Genomic DNA, 25,555 nt, shown 5'->3' on the forward strand with positions numbered 1-25,555 from the left:
ATACACACCACCTGTATTTTGCAACGCACATGGTTGGCTGATGCCCCAATAAAGATGTCAGTTCTGTTTTGGTAGAAACATGATCCACTTTTGGAAGTCATTGTGTTGGCTTAAGTCAACTGCAAACTCCCCAAACCAAACTCCCTCTGCTGGTGATGAGTCTCGGGTGAACAGCATCACGGCCATTTTTCCATTTGAAATACTGTTTCAGGAATGGACGACCTGAAGAAGTTGTAAAGAGGCAAAACTGTTTCGCTGCTTAGCAGTGGTCAAAGGGAGAAGCCTCATTCTGCTACTGGCCACTGTCCGCTGATATAACCACTGTCTCCTACAGCCATAAGACTCCGGGGACTGTTGGTCATTCTCTCCTTGGGGAAAAAAAAATTAGGTTTTCTTTTCGTTTGTTTTTGTTTTGTTTCATTTTGGGTTGGTTTTTTTGTTTGTTTGTTTGTTCTATTTTGTTTTTCAAGACAGGGTTTCTCAGCAGTTTTGGAGCCTGTCCTGGAACTAGCTCTGTAGACCTAATTGCCCTCAAACTCACAGAGATCCGCCTGCCTCTGCCTCCTGAGTGCTGGGATTAAAGGCGTGCGCCACCACTGTCCAGCTAGAGATTTTAAAAGAATGAGATTGCCTTTTGGTCAGAAGTCAGGCTTGTGTGTTGTATGTTGAGTGTGTGTGTATGTGTGTGTGTTTCTCAGGTGCTGTCCACCCTGTTTTTGAGACAGGGTCTCCCATTGGTTAAGAGCTTGCAAGTTGGATAGATTGGCTTCCCAGTGAACCTGAGATCTGCCTGTTTCAGCTTTTGGAAAGGATTCTCCTGGTTCTGTGAGTTCAAGCTTTGGGTGAGCTTGTGAATCCTAACAAATTCTGACCTTTCTACGTGGGTTCCTACTATAGTGTGGCTCATAACTGTCTCTCAAAGGCCTAGGCGTGAATCCTTGGTCCCTAAAGTGAAGCTGCTAAGAGTCTATGAAGCCATTGTATGTGCAGACTTCAGTAGGAACATGTTCTCATTGTAGGTAGAGGGGCCCTGCCCAGTCCTGCTCTCTTCCCTTCCCAATCTCCAGATGAGGAGTTCCTACTCTACCCAACCCTCCCACTCCTGTGTGCTCCCTGGCCACAGGCTGGACAGCAACCTACCAGTCAACCAGGTGCTGAGGTCTTTAAGACCTTGAGCCAAAATAAACTTCCTCTCCAAGTAGCTTGCCTCAGAAAGCTGACCAGCACAGTTCCCACTGGTGGTGCAGCCTAGGAGCAGAGAGAGAGGGGGTGGCCACTTCAATGAGCTCAGGCAGATAGACCTGTGTCATTTGAGACTTCTACATGTAACTGAAGCCCCCTGCATGGTGTGGGAGACCCTGAGTTCAGGGATTCATCCCTGAATTGACTGAGATAACCACAAACCCAATGAAGTTAACACTCTGCCACCTGGTGTACTGAGGTATATATTACAAACTGACTGAGCTACACAAAGATAGGATTTCTAAAACGCATATGTTTGTACTTTAAGAATCATACCCATGTATAGATGTGTACCCTTTTAACCCAATCAGCCACAATATCCCTAGGACTGTAATGTCTTTTTATTTTTCTTTACAGAACATATTGATTATTAGGGGAATACACAGCAAAACTGCAAAGCAGAGTCCCGTTAGATTCACAGTGGAGAGGTAGAGATAGGCACATCCTGAGGCTGTGCTCAGGGAAGCACAATTTCTGCAGTCAGTGCAAATGTCCTGGTTTTCAGGAGCATCTCTGACCTCAGCTCACCTGACAGGTTATGCAAAGCAAGAGGTCCTTCCCTGGCAGTTGCTCATGGTATTAATTTTCTGTTGTTGCTGTAACAAGATATCACAAACTTGGAGCTTAAAACAACATGAGTGGGGTTTACTCAGTCAGAAGTGTTTGCCATGCAAGGAGGAAACCCGAGTTCCATTCCCAAAATTCATAATAAAAAGGTGGGGGCATACTGCTGCAGGCTTGTAATCCCAGCACTGGGGGTGGGGGGGGGGGAGAAGAGAGCATATCCCTGGCAGTAACCAGCCAGACAGCCTGGCCTACTTTGGAAAGCCAGCTTGCTATAGATTGCCTACCTCTGCCTCATCGGGCTAGAATTACAGGTGAGCCCCCACACTCACCTGGCATTTATGTGGGTTCTGGAGAGCTGAACTCTGGCCCTCTTATTTACATAGTGAGCATTTTAACTGCTGAGCCTTCTCCCTTGGCCTCTTTCTTCTGCCTTCACACAGCAGAATTCTACATTTTTACGTGAGTGTCCCCAATGTTTCAACAGTCTGGTCTCTCTTCCCAGCTGCCTCTGGTGTTGTTGAGGGTTAAGTTAAATACATGTGACACCTGGGTAAAAACGCTAATCCCTTTAGGCCAGTGAGGAGAGTAAGAAGTAGAACTCAAGCTGGAAGCTGGGAAACAGCTTGGTCTGAAAAGTGCCTGCCTCAGAAGCATGAGGCCCTGTGTATCTTTAAAAATTAAAAAGATAAAGGAAAGAAGAGGCAGGTTTGTACCCCAGCACCAGGGTGCAGGGGCGGAGACAGGAGGATCCCTGAAGCTCATTGGCTACTGGCTGAAGTCTAATTCAAGGGCTTTATATACAGTCAGAGACTGTCTCAAAGGGGGTTGGGGTAGAGATTGACAAAAACATTGAACGTTGAAGAAAGACATTTAACATATAACATCTGGCCTACTCTCTCTCTCTCTCCCTCCCTCCCTTCCCCTTGTGTGTGTGTGTGTGAGAGAGAGAGAGAGAGAAAGAGAGAGAGACAGACAGAAAGAGAGAGAGAGAGACAGACAGAGAGAGAGAGAGAGAGAGAGAGAGAGAGAGAGAGAGAGAGAGAGAGAGAGAAAGAAGTTCTACAAGTTCCATTGGCACCTAAGGGTCTTCCACCTCTACACGTTCCATTGGAGCTTGCCTAAGGACCACATCAGCAATCAGCATTAGCATGCAATTCTCTGTTGGACTAATTACCCAAGTCATCTTCATAATCAATAACTCAGGGCATCACCCCATCTCTGGGGTCTTAGCCCTAAAGCAGCACATGCACCGTTTTCCTGAAATAGATTTGAGAAGATGAAAAGACAGCTTCTGCAATGTGGCAGTTAGCTGGGGGTGCATCTCTGGAAGATCTGTGATGCTGATTTTGTGAGCACCCCCGACACAAAGTCTTGTGCAGTCGTGTGTGTGTGTGTGTGTGTGTGTGTGTGTGTGTGTGTGTGTGTGTGTTTACATACCGTGTTGCTAGAAGGACAGATAGCAAAAGGCTAACAATGGCTAGGCACCTGAGGGCGCCTAAAAACTGGGAAATGAGAGGCTGGTGTGTCTAGAGTTGAGTATTCTTTTGAATTTTGAATGATTGCCTATTTGCAAAGTGAAATCAAACAGAATAAAAAAACAAGTGACCAGCAATCCACAGTTCAGAAGATGCTCCTTTGTGGAGAAAATGGGACCAGTGAGGTTTGGGAACCTTTGAAGCAATGCCAGGCTGTTAACACAACTCTTGGTAGATGCAGAGGTTCTATAGGGAACAAGAGAAATAAACTGGCTCATTCTAGGATTGTTAGGATAAATCCAAGAAATCTAGGGACAGAGGCTGTGCATATGTCATTTGCTGGTGTGTGGAATTTGCTTTCTGTTCTGAGCCTCAGATCTGAAACACCACTGCCCCCCTCCCCCGCTTCCTTTGTCTAGGGTGCATTAGACCTGAGTGTGGTTTGCATCATGTTTTACCTGAGCCAAATTCCCATGCTCAGGGTCACAGTGAGCCGAAAAATTCTGCCCTAAGCCCTCAGTCTCACTTCACGGAGCATCATGGGAATTCCTAGGAATTTTCATATTCATGAAATTTAATTATAGCAAAATCGCCAATCTGTAAAACACGGCTGCTTTGGAGCACTACTTTCAAGTCTGAAACAGAGCAAAGAGACAACAGCCCCCTGGAGAGTCCCACAGTTTGCATAGAGAAGCACCAGAGAGACCAAGGTGGGGGGAAGGTGGGGAGGAAGGAAAATACAAACATGTCCAGAGGAGCTTTGTTTACCCAGAAAACCACAAGTCCCAAGGGAGGAGGGATCTTATTAGGACCGTGTAATCAACCATAATATTCAACTGCTGAATAAAGAGCTAGATAAAGTCACCAGTTTAAGACATTAGCCCTACAGACACACAGATTTTAGCTCCTGGGCTTTAGAGGCTGCTGCTTAGTCTTGGCGCTGTCTGCTCTGATAACAGGAAGTTGAGGCGGAGGTATTTAAGCCCCTGCGGTAATCACCAAAGGTGCAAATGTGCCTTGGATAAAAGAAAAGCCCTCTGAAATACCCTAGTATCTGTGCTTCACCAGAATATGCACAGATGATGCATAGGGTTGGCCAGTGTGCGAAACGGAACTACACATACGCTTCCGATCCTTTGATAAAAACTGAGGCAGTTATGTTGTGGTGCAGCTCTGATTTCCCACCAAAGAAGTAGTCATAACCACAGCCTGGCACGCGGTTCTTCCCCACTTTCAGAGAGATAAGCTCTGATTCAAGGCTGACGTGCTATTCATGAACTTGAGACCAGTGACAACCCCTCCCCCTCTTTTGCCTTTCTATCTATACCTAGGGTTCCTATTTAGCCTGAAACTTGAAAGTTTAACCACAGGATGGCCATGCAGTGAGTGTGCAAAGGGCCTTCACCCCACACTTAAAGCAAGAAAGATGAAACATATGGATGAGATTTTCAGACGGGAGGTTTTTACACAATTTACAGTTAACAGATGCAAAATGCACAGAGAATCTAAAGGAAAATAGATAAGAATGAACCCATCACTTTAAAGAGATCAGTCAAGCCCATGCAGTATAATACAAGACCACTAGCAATGGAAACAGCTGCCTCTCTCTGAATAATAATTGACTGGGTACTGGGTTCAGTGCTTCCATCTTTGGGTTGTGACTTTGCAGCACCTTAAGCTGGTGTGAGGATCTACCTTCCCTTCCTGAAAGTTGCCTAAATTAAAGGTCTAAGGTTACATCCTCACAGAGAGGCAGAATTCAGCCACAAACCCACTTCAAAGTAAGAGTCCTTAAACACAATACCTGGCTGACTTCTTCCAGCCCTGAAGAAATAACCAAAGGGAGTGGGCAGAGAGGATGGGAGGGAGACACCAAAGTGGCTCAGCGATGAATACAGCTGAGGATGGCAGCAGCAGGCCCCAGAAGGTTCGGATTCTCGCTATTTCAGGAGAAATGGCAGCGTTCAGCTTCCATTGTTTCCCTTCACACAAGACTAGGTCCAAAGAGACAAGAGACTTCATGGGATCCCAGCTGGTTCCAATTAAAGCCAAGAGTCTAAATTCTTTTTCAGGAATGATGAGTCCTTGCTGGTTGGTGACCATGGGGAGCATGGAAAACATGTACGCTACCATGTGAAGTCAAATGCAGACCTGGCTAAAGCCCAAGAAATCAGAGACTCATGGCTTCTAAAGTTGGCACAGGACTGAGAGCAAGTAGTCGTGTCTACTGACCAGGAGTCCTATTTCTTGGCAGTCAGAAGAACTAGAAAACAATCTAGAAACCCTGAAATGCAGTGAAACTCTCCAAGCTGATGTCAGACCACTGGCAGGAAAAAGTGTGCACTGGTAGCTAATCACAATAGCAGATTAAATCAGTCCCAGAGAGAGAGAACGTGCGCTGTCTCTCATCTGTGGGTCATGGCTTTTACATAAATTTGTAAATGCAGATGTTACAGATGTCATAAAAGCAGAAGAAAAACACTCTAGAGAGCAGAGGAGAAGGTTGTGGGGGGGAGAGGGTGACAAGGATGTGGCCTTAGTAACCCAGTGATAGAAGAAAGAAAGGAAGTCAAAGTTCACCTCTATTCCAAGGAGAACCCAAGGAAGCATCAACTGTTGAGCTATGATGCCACCCAGTCTCCCTGAAGACCCATTTCTCAGCTAGGGTTAGTATGAGCCCTCTTCCCACCAGGGTCTACGACCCTTGGTCTTGAGGTTTCAACAAAGCAGGACACTTTGCTGTGTGTTTTCCATTGCAAAGCAGAGGAGATTTGACTTGAAGGGATGTTTAAGCCTCCTACGGCTACTCTTAAGCATGTGAAATATCATCTACACACATTTAAGAAAACATACCAACAGATTATTCCCTATAGCTCACAGGTTCACAAATACATCCTAAACATGCCCAAAACATGCACAGAAAGTATCAGTGGGGTTTTACTTCTGGTCAATATTTTTTATGAAAAGCAAATTGATTGAATGCGACAGAATACAATATAAACATTGGCCTCTGCACTGGGGTTAGCTCCCGTTTTGTTATATTATCTGTCCCTTTCTATTCGTGCTTGCATGCATGTGTGCGTGCAGGCATGTATGTGTGTGTGTGTGTGTGTGTGTGTGTGTGTGTGTGTGTGTGTGTTATGTGTGTGTGTAAGTGTGCACACATTCCACAGAGTGAATGTGGCAGTCAGAGGCATACCAGGTGTCAGTATCTGCATCCTACCTTGCTCAAGACAGAACCTCTGTTGTCTTTTCCAGTCTGCCCAGACAGGCTAGCTGGGCTGCAAATGTCCAGGAATTCTCTTGCTCAGTCTTCCATGTTTTCATAGGAACATTAGGTGACTTGTGTCACATGTCCAGCTTCATGAGTTCAAATGGCTCATACTGCTGCATCAAGAACTTTACTGGCTGGACTGTTTCCCCAGGTCCCTTTCTTTCCCTTTGAGATGCATTAAAAGAGAACAAAGACACTGAAGACCTGCTTAGTGCTGGGCTAGAGGAGCAAAGCTTAAAGACAGCATTTCTGCTGGAAAGAGTTCCTAATTAAAAAGGGAAATCCAGTCATTTAAAGTATGATTTTCAAGTTAGGAAGAAAACTGACTTTTCTATTTTTTATTTGTTTTGACTTGAGAAAGGGTCTCACTTCGTAGTCTATACTAGCCTGGAACTCACTGTAGAGCCCAGGCTAGCTAGCTTCAAGTTCTTGCTTTATATAGGTACCACATACAGCCTGCTGGGTATACAAGCAATAACTGACTCAAGCCATCAAGGTTCTCATTGGCTCCTTGAAAGGCTTAATTTTGGAACCTTTAAAAGAAATGTTTTATTATATTTTACTTATTTATATTTTGTGCATGTGTGTGTGTGTGTGTGTCCTTATCTGTCTATTATCAGGATTATTGTCACCTGTGTTTGGAGAGATGGCTCAGCAGTTAAGAAGAGCTGCTCTTCCAGAGGACCTGGCCCTCACAGGGAGCTCAGCATCCTGTAATTCCAGTTCCAGGGAATGTGATGCCCTCCTCTGGACTCTAAAGATACCAGGCACATACGTCAAGTCAAAACATTCATACACATAAAATAAATAAAAGAAAATAAATCCTTATAAAAGATTATTGTCACCAAGGATCTCCAGGTCTCATCTATTTTCTCCCAGTGCATGCACATTTGAAGGTTAGATATTAGGTAGAATCATACTGGACAGACAGCTAAGGTTCACTTAGTACTCTGTTAGGGCAACCAATGAAAACGCAGTGTGGTGTTGTGCTATAGATTGACAGTCTTTGTCCAGTGTAGTGCACTGGGGTGGGGGTGAATGTAAAGAGAAGCTTACAAGGGGAGGCGCTCGGGTGAACCCATCATGTGAGGACATTTGCAACTGACACCTCTAACTAGAACATGAGGGACATGAACCTGCGGCATCTGACCGGCTTGCAGCTGAGAGGCGTCTGTCACTTGATTCTCCAGTCTTTGCTAAAGGAGCCTGAGAGAACCAGGACTCTGTCCCTCATTCACACATGAGGGTGTGACCTGGACCAGCGCAGGGTCTTTGGAAGAGAACTTAAGCCCCTGATGCACAGAGCTGTTGCTGAGCCCAGAGCCACATATGGCCCGCTGAGGTTCCATTTACTCAAAGGAAATTCAAGAGCACTGAGATGAAGTAGCAAGTCAGAGGGATATTCCTGTGAACTCTCTTCCCATGAGGCTCTCCGCTAACCCTTGATGTTGTTAGACCTTCAGGTGGCCATGGCAAGAATATCCATGAGCTAATAATTCTGTTTTATCTTATCATGTAGTGATAGCTTGAATGTAACTGACCCCCATAAAACTCATATAGAGTGTATTATTAGGAGTTGTGACTTTATTAGAGGAAATGTGTCACTGTGTCATGGGGGGGGGGACTTTGAGGTCTTCTATGCTCAAATTACACCCAGCATCTCAGTTCACTTCCTGTTACCTGTGGATCAAGACATAGGACTCTCATCTCCTTTTACAGCACCACATCTGCCTGCATACCACCATGTCCTACCATGATGATAAAGGACTAAATCTCTGAAACTGTAAGCCACCCAATTAAATGCTTTCCTTTATAAGAGTTGTCATGGTCATGGTGTCTCTTCACAGCAATAGAAACCCTAACTAAAATACATGTAGAAACAAGAGTCTTTTGTAGTATGTTACTGTCCAAATCATGTTGAAAACAAAACAAAAACCCAAATAACAACCAGAGTACTTTTGTGTTTTTAGGTTTATGTGTATTGTTTGATCTAAATATAATCAGGATGTAGTCTCTGCATACATTGCACATTTATATCCTAAGCCAAGCTTTTGTTCCTGTGTGTCAAGTCCTATCTGGGTTATCCCAGTGCCCATATCTGTACACGCATGATTAAAGCAGCACACTGTTGTAATGAGCCAATAAACGCCACCACATCTCTGCAGAGCCATAGGTGAACCTGAAGGGAATGCGTACTTATATGAGTGTTATCTTCATCTGCTTTCTGTTGCTATGACTTCATGCTACAGATAGAGTAATTTGCAAAGAAAGGGGGTTCATTCATCCACAGTCTCAAGGGCTGAGAAATCTTAGAGTGGAAGGGGTAGTCAGAAAGATTCACATTGCAATATGGACCCTGCTGTGGCCTGAGCACCACATGGCCTGATAGCAAGCTGGGTAACTTACATCAATCTCTTCTTTTATGAGCTTTCAAGACCCCTTTCATGACTTCATCTGATCTTCTTGTGTGTCCATGTTTGTTTACATGTAGGTACACACTTGTTTGCAAGAGTACATACACAGAGGTCACCATGCAGGCTAAGCTCTGGTCAACAAGACTGTCTCCACTTCCCCAGCACCAGGAAAACAGGTGCGTGCTGTCACACCTAGCTTTTTACAAGGGTTTGGGGGATCGAACCTGGGTCCCCTTGGGCTCACAATGCGCAGGCTTTACTGACTGAGCCATTTCCTGGGACACCCCTCTGTTTTTTGTGTCTCATCTCCATAATCTGCTTAAATTATTTATTCTGGAATAGAAAACACTTAGAAACCCAGAGCTCAGTGATCAGCAACCCTGTGATAAATAGACACAGGAACAGTGTGTGTCTACGAGTATTGTGTGATTAGTCTAATCTCCTACACCAGATGCTCAGACAGTAATTAGCACACACAGACCCTGCCATGTATTCAATAAGAAAATATTCTCTGAGTTCACACCACGCTCCGGCCACTGCTCTCAGCATCAGCACACCATCCCAGCGTGCTGAAGTCCCTGCCCTAACACAGTTCACACCACACTCCAGCCACTGCTCCCAGCATCAGCACACCACCCCAGCCCTTCTGCTGGAGCTCCTGCTCCAACACAGTTCACACCACACTCCAACCACTGCCCTCAGCATCAGCTCACCAACCCAGCCCTGGTACTGAAGCTCCTGCCTAGGCACATTTCATCCATACCCTACAGAGCTAACGGCTACACTGTCCAGGAAATACACCACAGTCTTCCTGAAATGTTCTTACGGTTTCCATTTCTTCTACATCTACCATTGATTTTTCATGTCTTCATGGCTCACTGTTTTTAGTATATGGCTGTGATAAAACTAACCCAAACTGGCTCATCAATCACATTCTTGTTTTCTTTGTGTTGTATTGAGACAAGGTCTACTCTCAAACTGTGGCAATCCTTCTGCCTCAGCTTCCTATGTACTGAGATAAAGGATATGAGCACCATGTCTAGCCCAGTCACATTCTTTTGCCTGCACTAGGATAATATTTTATGATTATAAGGTTGTTTATGAGCTATTATGTCACCACTTCATACTATTCCTCAGCTATATCTTTATGTGACTATCAGCTTCCCTGTTTACTTATTTAACCTAAAAAGGCATAATTACCCTTAATGATGGTTAGTATTTTTTTAAGTCAATTTGACACAGCTAGGGTCATCTAGAAAGGGGGAACCTCAATTGTGAGACTGCCTCCATCAGACTGTGGTAAGCCTATGAGGCATTTTCTTAATAAATGATTGATGTTGGAGGACCCAGTCCTACTATAGATGGTGATACCCCCTGGACAGATGGTCATGGATGCTATAAGAAAGCAATCTTAACAAGCCATGGAAGCAAGCCAGTAAGCAGCATTTCTTCATGACCTCTGCGTCAGGGCCGGCCTTCCAGGTTTCCTGCATTGAGTTCCTGCCCTGACTTCCTCAGTGATAGACTGTGACCAGGACACAGAAGCCAAATGAACGCTTGCCTCCTCACAATATTTGGTCATGGCCTTTATCACAGCAATAGAAAGCAAACTAGGATTCCTTTTATTAATCTATTTGTGTGTGTATGTGTGCATGTGTGTGTGTGATGTGGGAGTGTCATATATCAATCTGTTCATTTCATTGGTTAAGCAATAAAGAAACTGCTTGGCCCTGATAGGTTAAAACATAGGTGGGAGGAGTAAACAGAAGAGAATGCTGGGAGGAAGAGGAAGTGAGCTCAGAGACGCCATGCTCCCCTCTCCCGGGCAGACGCCATAGCTCTGCTCTCTGAGGCACACGCGATGAAGCTCCGACCCAGGATGGACATAGGTTAGAATCTTCCCGATAAGCACACCTAGCGGTGCTACACAGATGATTAGAAATGGGCTAAATTAATATCTGAGAATTAGCCTAGAAGAGGCTAGATAGAAATGGGCCAAGCAGTGTTTAAATGAATACAGTTTGTGTGTTGTTATTTCAGGCATAGGCAAGCAGGCGGCCAGGGTGCTGGGGACGCAGCCCCGCCACTCATATTACAACATGTATGTGTGTGTGAAAATATGGAATTCACATGCCATGGCATGTATATGGAGATGAGAGGACAAGTAGCATGTGGGTCTCAAGGATGGAATTCTGTTGTCAGGCATGTTTACATGTATGCAAGTTTGTGTCCTGCATTATGTGTATGCTTATGGCTGTCTCTTTGTTTATATATGTATTCATGTGTTTGCATGTGTGTTTTGCGTATGTGTGTGATGCATGCATGTGAGGAAGTGTGCATGTCTCTGTGTTTTAGTGTCTATATGTTTATGTGTGCATGTTTGTGCATTCCATCATGTGTATATGCTTGTGTGTGTTTTGTGCTTATATGAGTTCACATGTTTGCATGTGTATTGTGTGTATGTATGTGATGCATACATGTGAGGGAGTGTGTGTGTGCATATAGCTGTGTTTAAATGTGTATATGTACATGTGTGCATGTTTGTGCATTCCATTTATGTGTATATGCTTATGTGTGTTTATATATGTGTTTGTGTATATGTGTGTGGTATGGCCATGTGTGTGTGTATTATATGCATGTGTGTGCTGTATGCATATGTGTGTGGTGTATGAATATTTGTGTTTGTGTGTTGTGTATACATGTGAGTATATATGTGTGTATGTTGCATACATGCATTTGAGGATGTTTGTGGGGTATAGACGTGTGTGTGTATGCTGTATGCATGTGTGTGTGTGTGAGTGTGTGTTTGTGTGTGTGTGCGTGCATTACATTCATGGAATGGATATACTCCCTTACAAGGGCTGTAAGAGTATATATGGAGGTCAGAGGTCAGCATTTCAGGTGTCTTCCTCAATAACTTCCCTTCCTTAAATTTTGAGAGTCTCTCATAGAACCTGGCTCTATTGGCTGGCCAGTCAGCTGGAGATGTACCTGTCACCTAATGTCACATGCCCAGGTTTTCTGTGGGTATTGGAGATAGGAACCTGGGTCGGTCCTTATGCTTCTGTGCCAAGCGCTTTACCAGTGAGCCATCTCTCCAGGATTACACAGAGAAGTCTGCTAAACCACCACCATAGATTCCAAGCCCATCTCCAAAACGTCGGTCCTTCCTTTTATCCAGGTGGGTAGAACATGAGGTCTAGACTCTGCCTCCTCAACATAAGTAGCTTTCAAGATAAGCATACCCTTTATCATCCACCAGTATCCTCTCCCATCCTGCTTTGCATGACTGCCCACAAGAGCACCTAGAGGACCCACATGAGCAGACCTGAATGAAGGCAGCTTCCGCTTAGAGCTAAGATTGCAGAGATGAGCAACAAAGAAGGAATTTTTTCCACTAGCAGCAAACAGGTGCAAGATCTGTGAGCGTATGGGAGATATCATAAATATAGCTTTTAAAAGCATGAAATCAACTTTCCAGCTCCACCATTTTCCTTGTAAAGATTTTTTGTGCTCTGATTGTTTATAAAGGTTTTGTATGAGTAGAAAGGTGGCTTGGTGGTTAAGAGGTCTTGGCGGCTGCTCTTGTAGAAGACCTGGATTTGATTCCAGTACCCACAGTGAGGCTCACAACTGTCTATATTAACTCTAGTTTTAGTGGACCTGACACCGTCTTCTGCCTGCCACCTGCACTAGGCACACCAGTGGTACATAGACATCGATGCAGGCAAAACAGCCATAGATAGATAGATAGATAGATAGATAGATAGATAGATAGATAGATAGATAGATAGATAGAAATCAACGTTTTGTCATTTTTAAGGCACTTGCAAAAATATTTTGGCAATTTTGATAAAGGCATAATAGAGGCACACGTGTTCATGTTTTATGCCCACAGATCATAACCAGGAAACAGAGCAAGGGTGTGGAAACAAACCCGATTCTCATATCAAGATCTGCAAATAGCACATGCAAAGAGCCCAGGGAAAGCTACTCATCCACCTTAAAGAGGCCATAGGACGTGAATGGCTTCAGTCTAAAACTGATCCCAGAGTTCATAGAAGCCTGCTGCAGAGAGCCATGGACAGAGTGAGTTGGGGCTGCACTGACTGGCTTGTTTCTGTTGACTTACTGGCAACTGGAATGTTATGGACACATTCAGGAAATCCTCGTAGATGATATAAAAATAACCTGCAAGGCTAAGCCACACTTCCTTCAGCACTCTGTTACTCCTAGAAAGAACATGAAAATGGACATCTTGCAAACCTCAAACCCTTGGATAATACTGTTTACAGACCCTGATCACTTGGAAACCACCACTGCAGACACGTATCATGCAAACCAGGCCCATGTGCCCTTTGGCGCTCCACCAAGGTATCTGGCCTGGCTCTGTTCCCTTCTGGAAAATAGCCCTCCTCAATTTCAAGTTCATTTGGCTTTTTCAATGATAGGGTTTCAACTCAAAGGGATAACAGTGCTGAGAACTAAAAATGTCACCATCTAATTAAGGAAGGGGGTGCACAGTACGCCTTTCTCTCCTAATATAATCTTTGGTCTGAAAATGACTCCATGAAGGCTCTTTATAAAGCCCTTTCTTTTCCCAGTGTAAGAACAATGGTAGAAAGAGACACTGTGGGTACAGGAGAACAAAGGACTCCTGCAGAAAATGAGCAAAAAGCAAGAGTAAAGCAGCTATGAGGAGAGAGAGTTGGAAAGGTTCACAGACTGTTTTGCCAGAAGTGAAGGATGTATTTGCACTCTACACACAGGCTTCCCTGGGCATGAATCTCCACTCAGTCTGGGAGCAGAGAGAGGGGTATTGCCAAGGGGGTGGCCTGGTGGAAGCATAGAAGGCTGAAAAGTCATGACACCTGGGTGCTAATTGGCTTTGTGGCAAGTCATCACTCCATTGAACTCATAATTTGCCCATGTGTCTGTCGTACAAAGAAAACCCAGAAAACATTAATCTGAAAAGGCTTCCATTTATCACAGAATATTCATATGTCAAGTCCTTGTGGGCTTCCAGACTCCTAAGTTGAAACATAAACAGAGCTGGAACCTGGAGAGAGGATGATATCATGAGTACTTGATTAGATTCCTCATCAAGGGACCCCAGAGGGACACTTAACCCTTCATATCATGAAAGGAAACACGAAGACGACTGTGAACAACAAGGTGCCTTACTAGGCACACCTACCCAGCACCTTGATCCTAGATCCTCTATAATTGTAAGAAATGAATTCCTATTCTTTATATCAACCAGTCTAGAGTAATGTATTACAACACCTAAAATAGACAAAGACCATGAGTACACTAGGCATGCATGCATGAACACACATGTATATGCATGCTCTCATGTACATGTACACACACACACACTTTATTCACAGAAACATTAGAAAATATACATACGCACAACATTTTATTCCCATCAAAGCATAATTTAAATACTTGATATTGAAGCAAGCTCTGAGTTACAATCCATTTCCAAAGTGACTCAATAAGATACAAGTGGCTGTCACTGAACTGTTAGAGGAACAGCTTTCACACCATCGGTCTCTTGGTGCCCTCAGTACAGCCGGCTCACCAGCATTAATGAATCGTGACTGGCACATCTCCATCCCATCTAACACCCTTTGTAAATAGATTGTGTAATTTCTTTTAAGTGGCCATGGTTACACTGGTGTCTTATCCATCCAACGTGCTTAAATTATAGCCATGATACAATTTAAGACAAAAAGAGAAATGGCTACAAGATGGCCTTGGCTGTTCCCCTGTTCTGCACTCACAGCTCAGGCAGCTTGGACTCTCTGATCTTTTCCTCATCTTCACACAACGTTCCAGCACAAACATGGTCCTGCAGGGAGATCAGTGGATGCTCTTGAGCCATCTTCATCCTTACATTGGTTCATAGGCATCCCCCTGGCCAAACAACTGTCCCCTGTATTTCTCCAGCCATGCAACCCTCTCCTGTCTCCTCTGTCCAGGTGGTAAATTTGATCTGATGTTCTTTTCACTGACATCCTATGATTTTAATACCCATGATCATTAATGGGCATAAACACCCATCACTGTGTGATGTTACATGGATCCATGGGCAAGCGTCATGCATGCAGAGGCATCTATCACTTAAATGGAGGGACAGGTTCAGCTAAAGATTGCAAACATGACTGTGGGTCCGGTGCATGGGGTAAGGCCATAAAGCATCTCTAAAGATCTTGGCATGTGTTGATGTTCCTGTGACTTGGGCTGTGGTTTAATTAGATGTTATGACATAGATTTTTTTGAGACAAAAATCTCAAGAATTCCAGGCTAGCCCCAGCTCCCTTTATAGAACAGAATGTTTTACTCCCAAGTATTGGTATGTGCCACCACACCCAATTCATGTGGTTTTGGAAATCAAACCTAGGGCTTCATGCTTGTCAGGCAAGTTCTCTATAAATCATGCTGCATGGCTAGCCTTCAGTGCTATAACTTAATACAGGCTGCAGTATAAAACTGAAAGGGGCGGAGCAGGCATTTCAGGAAAATAACAGGAAACAGTGTTCACTTGGGGAACAATGAATACTGGCAATTGGGTGACCCATTTTCCCTTGGAGTAACACTATGAGGCAGGTGTCAGCTGCAAAGTCCCAAGATGCCTCTGGTTTGGCAACCAAGATACTCTACAGAGGTGATGTTAAGTCATATTTTGGAAAAAGAAATAGAGAAAACCAAAAGTTCTTTCTCAAAGTATTGAGGATAATTTAAAAGGAAAACACTGTTACGTTTTTCACAGAGAAGTCTCACACTCAAAATCTGCTCAATAAATATTCATGAAGCCTTGCGTCTGTGTCCAGCACCAATGTACTATGCTTGGTGGATGGGAAGGAAAGATTAGAGATTGTCTTGAAGTTAAAATTTATATTTCAAGCTCTTGGAGAAGAAGAGTTATCACCTTTCCTACCCTATGTGCCATACTATATCACCCTGTCAAGCAATAGAGGCAACCACTTTCTGATTGGACTTGGTACCTGCTCCACGGGAAGGAATTCATGTCTGACACTGTAACATGGCTAAAAGCCCATGGCTCAGAACATTATAGACCCCACGTAAGAAGCCACTATGATTGTTTTATTAAATGGATATGTTATCCAACTGATTTCTATATATTCATCCTTATATCCATCTACTAGGGCTACTCTCTACCTTGGTCAAGACATTTCTTTTGTAGTATATGGCAGACAGTTAATGCAGAGTCATAATTGGTCGAAGTGATGAAAATACATGATCATTGAGTTCTCAGGCCTAAACGAGAGATTGCATCACCCACTCCATGGCCCAGGAGAAGCACCTCCCACCACAGAAGAGGGAGTAAAAAGAATGCAAAAGCTGGAGGATAGAGAAGAGTGCTGTGAAGTGATTCAGCCTTTGCACTTAGGGTTTCCAGCACTGTACAAGGGGGAGCCCTTTATTCTATCATGGATGTAGGTTTATGAAAGTTGGCCCCTCTCTGAGGGTCTAACGTCAGTTAACAATTGTAGGGAAAGGGGAATAACTTTCTTCATTCATGTTCCAACAAATAACCTTTCTACCATGATCATGGAAGCGAGCATAATTAAATTAAGTTTAATTTAATTATGTACACACATATATACACACACAGAGGAAGGGAACTTACTGACAAGAAGGGTTTCAGCATGAGGAGAGGAGACTAAAGGGACAGTTGGTCAAATTAATCAAAATACCTTTAATACATTTTAAAGTCATCAAATACAAAATAAAAATGTTAAAATAAAACAACACAAGATATGATGATGGATATGCAAATTTTCTGGTTTGATCATCATTCAGTATATAATCTAAATATACTATTCATGCATCTGTACAATTATATATCAATATAATTTTAAATAATGAAAGATTTTATCTTTGTCTTAGGTAATTTTGTGTATTTGCTTTTTCTTTAGATAACATACTCTCCAGGACATTAATCACATTACTCTGAAAACACAGTAAAATACACTAAATACATCAAATATCCAGAGCTAATTCCAGCTTGGTTTGTGTACTTGTAAATATCTTCCTTGCTTTAATAAATCCTTTCCTTAAGACTTGTTGCTGTTATAAGTGGCACTCAGTGGGTGATGCTACCTGTGTCTCTCTGGGCCTCAGCTTCCTCCTCTGTGAAGTGGGATGATGAGAGTGACTGCCTGGTGGGATTGCAATGCAGCTGTTAGTGAAGCCACAGAGAGCTACTTAACAACCTGTGCCCCTAGGTGTTCTTGTACACCTGTGCCCTAAATCCCCTATGACAGTTAAAGCAAAAAAAAAAAAATCTGTTTCCTTTCATGTCAGTTTGTTGCTAATTTTAGGCCATTGTCTAATTTATATTTGAGGAAACCCTTTTATCAAGTCAGTAAAAAACTGTTTGTTATAATAAAACCCTGTAGACTACTGGTGCGTAGCATTGCTTCAGGGTCATCAGAACAGGGTGCCAGGTTATTCACCCACATCCTCCATACCCTGTGTTTCTACAACTCTTCTTGAGTTATCTTTGCTCTTCAACTTTTATGAGTACCACATTGACAACTATTGTGTGTTTCAGAAGCACAGTGGGGAGAGTACAATACAAACGGTAACAGTCAAAAATTAGATTTGTAAATCTTGAATCCCATTTCTGGGGATGTTTTGTTTGTTTTTTGTTTGTTTGTTTGTCTGCTTTTGACTACAGTAGACAGCCTAGCCTAGTCTTCCTCGTGACTTCTGGTTTTAGCAGTCATTCCTGCCCAAGACTGTGTTTGAATGATCCCTTCACTTTCTACAGCTTTCCTGGAATGAAGACTCATAGCTGAACAGGGGACTAGAGAAAGTGTTTGGGTTCAAAGGAGGTCTGTTGGACCACGATGGACACCTGTTTCTTACATGAAGATCAATACATCCCATGGAGGGAGACAGCAGAATTGACAGACTAAATCCAGACACATGTTCACTGAGAAGAAGCAAGATAGGTACCGGTCAGGTAGTTTAGGGGACATGTAAGCCATTCGGAGTAAGATCGCTTCTGAGGCTGGGAATATTTGGATTATTGGCATCAGAGCCATAATATCCATTCACTTTCTTAGTGATTTTCATGGTTACATAAAAAAATCTAATTGTGTGAGGGTATATGAAACAATTGAGCCACCAACACAAAGAAGTTGTGCAGTATAGGGAGAGGCAGCCCAGTGGCTCTAAGATGGTTGCTATTTTAGCGGGCAGCTTGCATGATGGACTTCTTGCTATTCTCTAGGAACAAGGACTTCAAAGGGTCCTTCCTGGTGTGAGTGATCCCTTGCCTGAACTACGTAAATAAATGAAGTTAGCGCTGAATACGTGCTTCCCCAGAGCATCTGGGATAAAGTGCCTGTACAGCCTGCCCATGAAAACCTTGCACCACCATGGCTTGTGATGGTAGAATTCAGATTGTCCCGGGTCACTACGTGGAGAGAGCACTGAGCTCTAACCTGGCGTCCTCGCAGCTCTGTCCCTTCCTTTAACAGCCTCAGCATAGGTGTGGCTAACTATATTCAAAGCTCTCTGGGTTCTAACAAGTGGCCAAAGCTGGCATGATTTTAGGAATCCTTGACACACACACAGAATTTCCTGGAGACTATATCTAAGAAGGGGACTGATTCTGACAGCAGAGATTAAGATGGGAGAGAAGCAACATGAAGTTTCAGCCTCCTGTCCTTTAGGGACCTAGGAAGCCATGAGTACCCACTTTAGGATGCTGAAGCTGAAACCGGAGAGAGATATCTGTCCCTTTGACCCAGCCAGTACTCTGCACAGCAACTAAAAGTCATCTTCTCTTGGAAACACTGAACAATAATTGAGGAGGGGTGGGAGTCTGCTGCAAAGAGCCTGCACTGAGTTTTACACATCACGGTTAGGCACATCATACATACACAGCATATATATATACACACAACACTTAGATCACTCCCCACATATACCATACACATGTCAAATACACCAGTACACATGGACACCTCCAATGCCACTCCTGGGACAACCTTCAGCTTATGCTAAGTGTGCTAACTCACTGTTCCTTTCTCTTTTGCAAAAACACTAGTGTGCTTGTGTCTCCTGTCTCTGGCACCTTGGTTTGGAATGCTGATATGCAGTGCACAACTTCTAGTACTGAGGGCAGTTATTCCTCTTGGAAGGAGGCTTTGGTGTTCAGGGTCTTTGGGTCTCCTGGATTGTTCAAGACATTGAACCCAATTGCTGACAACAACACATGACCCCATCTCAGGGTGGTGTGGGAGGTCCTTCTGTTTATGTGTTGCTTTTATTAGTTAATGAATAAAGAAACTGTCTTGGCCTGTGATAGGACAAGAGAACAGAGATAGGCGGGGGAAACTAAAGTGAATGTTGGGAGAAAGAGGGGTGGATTAAGGGAAATGCCATGGAGCCTCCGCCACCAGAGATATACGTGCTGAAACTTTGCTGGTAGGCCACTGCCACGTGGTGATACACAGATTAATAGAAATGGGTTAAATTCATATGTAAGAGTTAGCCAAACAGAAGCTAGATCTAATGGGCCAAGCAGTGATTTAATTAATGCAGTTTCTGTGTGATTATTTTGGGGCTAAGCGGCCAGGAACAACCAAGTGGCTCTCTCCTCCAACATCAGGGTCCTCAGAAAACCCAGCAGAATGACAAGTGGCCTGGTTCCAATCACACTTGCAGTGAGAGAATGTAGACAACCAAATCCGTGAACAACCTACTCAGCTAAACATAACTAATAGCGTTCTAATGGAAGCACTTCCCTCCCTCCTCACGAGCTTTCTCAGGGAGCAGCTCCAGCAGGCCAGACACACCACATCCCCAAACCTTCAGACTCCAGCCCCTACGCTGAGGCCACTTTCTGTGCTGTTAATGAGGTTCCTATTTGAAAGCCAATGTAAGTAAAATTATATCACATACATGGATAAAAGCAGGAACATTCCACTCAATCTTCATTGGTTCCTACAAATCTTCCACTAAGGCTTCTTCCGCTCACCCTGGCACCTCTGAAATCAAACATGAGGTTTGCCGATGACAGTTTTGTCCTTTCCCTCGCATGAATGATGACCTCCTTACCCCTCTGACTCCTGGATGTCATGGTTGTCAATGAGACGGCAATTCACACAGCAAAGTAGCAGACTGCCCTGGAAACACTCAGCACTGGTTGTAAGATTAAATTCTCAACACTGAGAAAGGAGCTGTTGTGTTCAGATGGCAGACACAGGCATGGAGCATGCACTGTGGAACAGCTCTTGACCCCAGCATCTCACCCCCAATGAGAATGAATATCCAAGCAACTCTCGGCACAGCTGGATAAAATATGCCGAAGGGAAGCTTCCCCCAATTTGCTTAACTCTAGCTGCCTTTTAATTATTTTCCCTTCCTTCCTAAAATGCAAAGGCTTTCTTAAATAATATCCATTTTCTGGAACTTTCCCTGCTTCCCCTGACAACATCATCTGTGATCTGAAGCCTTTTGCCCATTCTCCTGGTCCCTCAGTATACCGCACTCTCTAAGCTCTTTAGGAGAGAAATCATCCCGACAGGGGCTGCTCCTCAGAGTCACCTCCTGGGTTATCTATGATATACAGACATGGTTTTATCCATTTCACACACAAAGGCTTCATGCAAACTGCTGGTCTGTGTCATTTTATATTTCACAGGGACAGAAAACCGTTCCCTTTTATCCCAAATGTGGAAGAGAGAAACAGTCATCCTTAGACCTGTGCTTACCAATCCTATCAGATAAAGCTCTTGGGTCATCTAGAAACAGGGGTCTTCAGCTAGCAAAGTCTACAGAGGGAGGCAGCTGCTGCAGAAACAGTCGTGTCTGCTTTCTCCATTTCCCAAAATCTGGTCCCCTTTGGTTGTGTCTTTGATGTTAGTATGGCGGAGCCCCTGGGGAGACTCTCACAACTTTATCAGCAGAAGCAGAGATGGAGTGCCAGGCCCCCACACTACTGCCTCCCTGCATGGGAGGAAATTCTCAATGGGCATCAGGGACGAAACCCACAAAGAAAGACAGGGCCATTGTTCTCTAGGATTGTGTCTTTGGGCTCCTGGCAGCGGCAAGGACTCCATGCACTTTGATAGCCAAACCACTATATTTTTATGGGGCTGCATTAATATTCAAAGGGCTTTTGCTGCTCTGCAGGACAAAGGATGCAACAAAGGACATTAAATCAGGCAGGCAGCCCCCATGACTCACTGTTCTTGTTTCAGTAGTGTTAAGAAGACAGTGGGTCAGAGTCCACCATATTTATAAGGATGTCAGGTTGGTGGTATGTACCTGTCCTGGACACACAGAGCTCTAACCTGCTATCCGCTGTACCAGAGGCTGAGAGCAAAGGTGAAGCCATGTGGGATGAGAGATGCCCAGGCGGCAGCAATGGAGCCATCAGACATTATGATCTTTGAGGTAATTATAGGACTCCACTCCTAGGCTACCGAAGTATTCTTTGCAAATATAATCCAAACGAAATGAACTCATTCATGTGCTGGATATTGGGAACTTCAAGAATACGGAAGAAGCAAAATTTGTTTCAGAGTGGGCCTCCGGCCACCTGAAGGCTCCACCATCCCCACTCCCATTCCAGCCCCAAAAAGAAGTTGGTGCATACAGCCCAATCAATATGCAGTGAGGCCATTGGGCCAATCACATCAGATGCTCCTATCAGAGTCCCTTGGACCAGTCCTGTTTCTTCTTGCTTATTTTTCGCAGCCAAGGTGAAGGAAAGTAATGTACTGTGGTACAGACATCATTCTGAAGCCTCTTGTAGTCAGGAATCAGTGATTCAAGTTTTGTTTCATCGAAAAGCAATGACTTCTCAAGGGCTGGGGGTCCAGAGACATCCAGTGAGCAAAGCACTATCAAAACAAGCGTGGGGACCTGAGTTTCTATCCCCACAAAAAGCTGGATATAGAAACCTGTAATCCCAATACTCCTATGGAGAGATGAAGTAGAGTCAGGAGAACGCATGGAGGCTCCCAGGCCAGCTAGACTAGAGTAAGAGACACAGCAACAGTGGACAACCATAGACCTTGTCTCAAATAAGATAAGGGGAGTTCCTCCACTAGTATACTGAGCCACCTTCCTATGTGCACACGTACACGTGCGTGTGCGTGTATGTGTGCACCCTTGCAGAAAGACAAATATCCATTTCCAAAGACCCTTTGGTCCAAAGATGTGCACAAACCTGCTGCTCACATTCTCAAAGCACTTTGGCTGCTTTGAACTCAAGTGGCCCCCAGGCGTTAAAGGCTGAGCCCCACAGCACCCTGGAGACCAGAATGGCTTGCCAGAAGTCTCAGGAGGGAGGCACTGTGCTGTGCTGCTGCTCTTGGGACCCTCCTGGATGTCAGGGGCTAACATCTTCCTGAAGCTAACCCAGTTTCCTGAACCAACTCACTGCTATGGAACTCATACCAGGTTTTCCACGGGAGAAGTCACTGCTAAATTGGGTGATATGCTCCAAGAAGGAATGCTCCCTTGGACAGATGCTCCAACCAAATGCCCTGGAAGCCTAGGATGCCATGGAGATACAGGAAAAGGGAAGCTGGTCTGAGCGCAGCATGGGATAGAGCTTAACGAACCTGGCAAGACTTGCAGATGGAATGCAGGAAACATGAGTTCACCTTCTGGTGATCACCAACAGGGCATGTGGCATTGAGACTTTTTTTCTGGAGCTAAACTTGGATTCAGAAGAAGTTTGCTGTGCCTGGGACCGCAGGCTGTGCAAGGTCTCCCTTGCAAAGAATCTGGGAGTCATCCCAGCAGCTCAGCCTTCATACCCCACCACCCCTCATCCCCAACATGGTTCTTCCACAGAGCTGCCCTGCCTTCACATACCCTGTGCCCTGAGTTACCTCCAGAGAGAAGCAGAGGCCTTCTCCACCCAAGCCATCCTAAACTAGCTCATTTATCAAGATACTGGCTATTGTTAATGGCTTCTGTCAACCCCGGTGACCACATAACCTTGTCCACTCAGTGGGTGCACTGCACCCATAAGCACCAGTGGACATTATCACAGAGCTACGCTCCCACTCACCTCTACTGACAAAGCTTAACACGGCTATGAAGTCATAAGATAGTCAGCCTAATTGTAGGCCTGCTATATTCAGGATGAATGTCTAGAGTCTGTCTGTCTCTCCCTGGCTGGCATACAAACAGATATTCATTGATGGATTCTTTCATAAGATAACATCCCATTGCCATCTTTCAGCTCTCCTTTCAGGCCCACATCCTCTGATCTCATTGGGCTTGTGACTACCTTGACGAATTACATAAGAACAGAGATGGCAGGTGTTATGTTCAAGTATGACTTCTCCCAGGGAAGATGCTGAGGCCTGAACCGGATGTGTTGCTATGTGATAGGGGAATAATCTTCAGGCCAAAGTGAGGAGGACAGTGGCAAAGTTCCAGATAGTCTCCTATTGGGATACATTCTGCCTACCCATTGCAGCAAGAAGAGGTTTCCTCTCCTGAGACACAAATATCTAGCAATGTCAGCATGGGTTTTTTTCTTTCTCTCCCAGGAGACTCTCAGCTTAACCATGCCAATATGAAAGCCCCTTCTCTTCAACACTGAACCAGTAAATGATTGCCTCAGAATATCCCGGTTAGCCATACAGACTCTCAAGGAGAAAACATGAAGATCATCAAACCATAAATGTTGGAGTGTGGAGGTGTGCAGGCGACTCTTTATTCTCATTGCCACAATCATGTTCGTCTCTGAAACTCAGCGTTTGTCAGACCATAACAGATTACACGATTAATCAGCATTGTAGAAAACAGTTATCATCCACTGAAGTGTGAGGGTGTCAAGTTCTCTCTAAGCCACTACGGAAGCCAGGCTTGCTGTGCCACAGGCCTACAATCCTAGCTATTTATTAGGCTGAAACAAGGATGACATATAGAGACCCTTCTCAAAATGAAAAGCACAAGAGTATTAAGTTGTGTGGCTGGATTCTTACTAAACATGTGCGATGTCTGTGCTCAACCCCAGGACAGAAAACCAACAAACAAAAAGCAACATAAATGAAAACAAAAACAAACAAACAAACAAAAAATGAAACTACAGCCTCTTGCCTGTCCTGCAATTCTATGTTTCTTCTCCAGTGTGTTTTTAGGATGACATACCTTCATTTTCACTTGGGTCTTTCAAGTGGCTATTTTACATGAAGTGACAGTTGACAGATCTCACCAAGGTAATCATGAAGCAGAAACAAAAACAAGGCATCTCCATGACAGGCTGAGCTGTAGCTTGTCTCTATGAACTGACAGGATGCTATAAGCTACTCAGGGAGTGTGTGTGTGCACATGCACACATGTGTGTGCATGCATGTGTACATGTGTGTGATGAGTATGCATATGTGGGGGGGAGTAGATGCATGTATAGGTGTATGTATGTGATATCTGTGTATATTCTGTGTGTATGTATATATAAGTGTATATGTGTGTACATGCATGTGTGTGCATATGTGCACACTCCTTGTCCTATTTCATGGAGACCACAGAGAGCAAAGAAGTTGCTTTCTGCATGTAACAACATACCATACATCAGAATTATTCCCCACAGCAGCAACACATTTTTAAGACACCAGAAGTCACCATGAAAGGAGACACAAGATGGGAAGCCTGGTCACTATGTCCAGCTGGCCTTTCCAGGTCAAGAACATAGGGCAAGAAGCCAACTTCAACAGTACTGGCAGTGGACAAACTGTGATCTCCCGCTGATTGAGCTGGCCTGGCACTTCTAGACACCCAGTACAGACCCAAAAGTTATTTCCATAGGACCATCCATTTCTGCATAGAACACAGATTCTCAATAGAAACGGCGAGTCCAAAGTCAGTGATACAACATTACTCTTGCCACATTTAAAAGGACCAACAGAATAGAAACCACGGCTTCTGCTTGCACGCCAGTTCCAGAATATTAGCACACTTGTATCAACGAAGTGTCTCAGGGACACGATACTCAACTTACCTGATTTTTAAAAGCAGAAATAAAATCACAATTTTCCCATAAAAGTTTGCACAGTACAAATAATTGATATCCCTTAATTAGCCAGTTCTTCAATAAGTATGGGGAGTGGACCACCATATACTAGCAGGTATGTTAACCCCACCACATGAATGCCACCAGGCTTATTTATAATAGGGAGCCAACCAAGGCAGGCTCACCCTTTGAAGTAATCCACCAAGGAATTCTTCCTTCTATCACACACAAATGGAAGCCCAATTCCTACCTCTGAAGCAGCCTCATGACAAGCGATACTGCTCAGCCTACCTGAGACAAGTGAAACCGTGTCTTTCTCCCATGAGACGACAGTGACGTACGCCTCCACCGAGGAGGGGATAATGCACTTGAACACCGCGACATTGCCTCTCATGGTTTTCTGGTCCTCCACACGGACTGTATAGGGCTCCCGTAAAACTGGAAGGCAGAGAGAGGATCCTTGTTAAGATGCATAGACAACGAGTCTATTCCAGACAAGAAGATGCTGTTCTAATGCAGAGGGCATGGCACACCCTTTTGTGACAACTGCATAGCA

General features: G+C 44.3%; 1 protein-coding gene across 1 annotated transcript in view; it reads right to left on the reverse strand.

The window, feature by feature from the left end:
* Positions 1-25,555, reverse strand: part of Dscam (DS cell adhesion molecule) — a 556,660-nt gene that overhangs the window by 417,306 nt on the left and 113,799 nt on the right. Inside the window, exon 3 of the mRNA XM_075961310.1 lies at positions 25,291-25,437. Coding sequence (XP_075817425.1) covers positions 25,291-25,437 — 147 coding nt within the window. The remainder of the gene's footprint in view (positions 1-25,290; positions 25,438-25,555) is intronic.

This window comes from Microtus pennsylvanicus, chromosome 1 (assembly GCF_037038515.1).
Source record: "Microtus pennsylvanicus isolate mMicPen1 chromosome 1, mMicPen1.hap1, whole genome shotgun sequence".
Lineage (NCBI taxonomy): Eukaryota > Metazoa > Chordata > Mammalia > Rodentia > Cricetidae > Microtus > Microtus pennsylvanicus.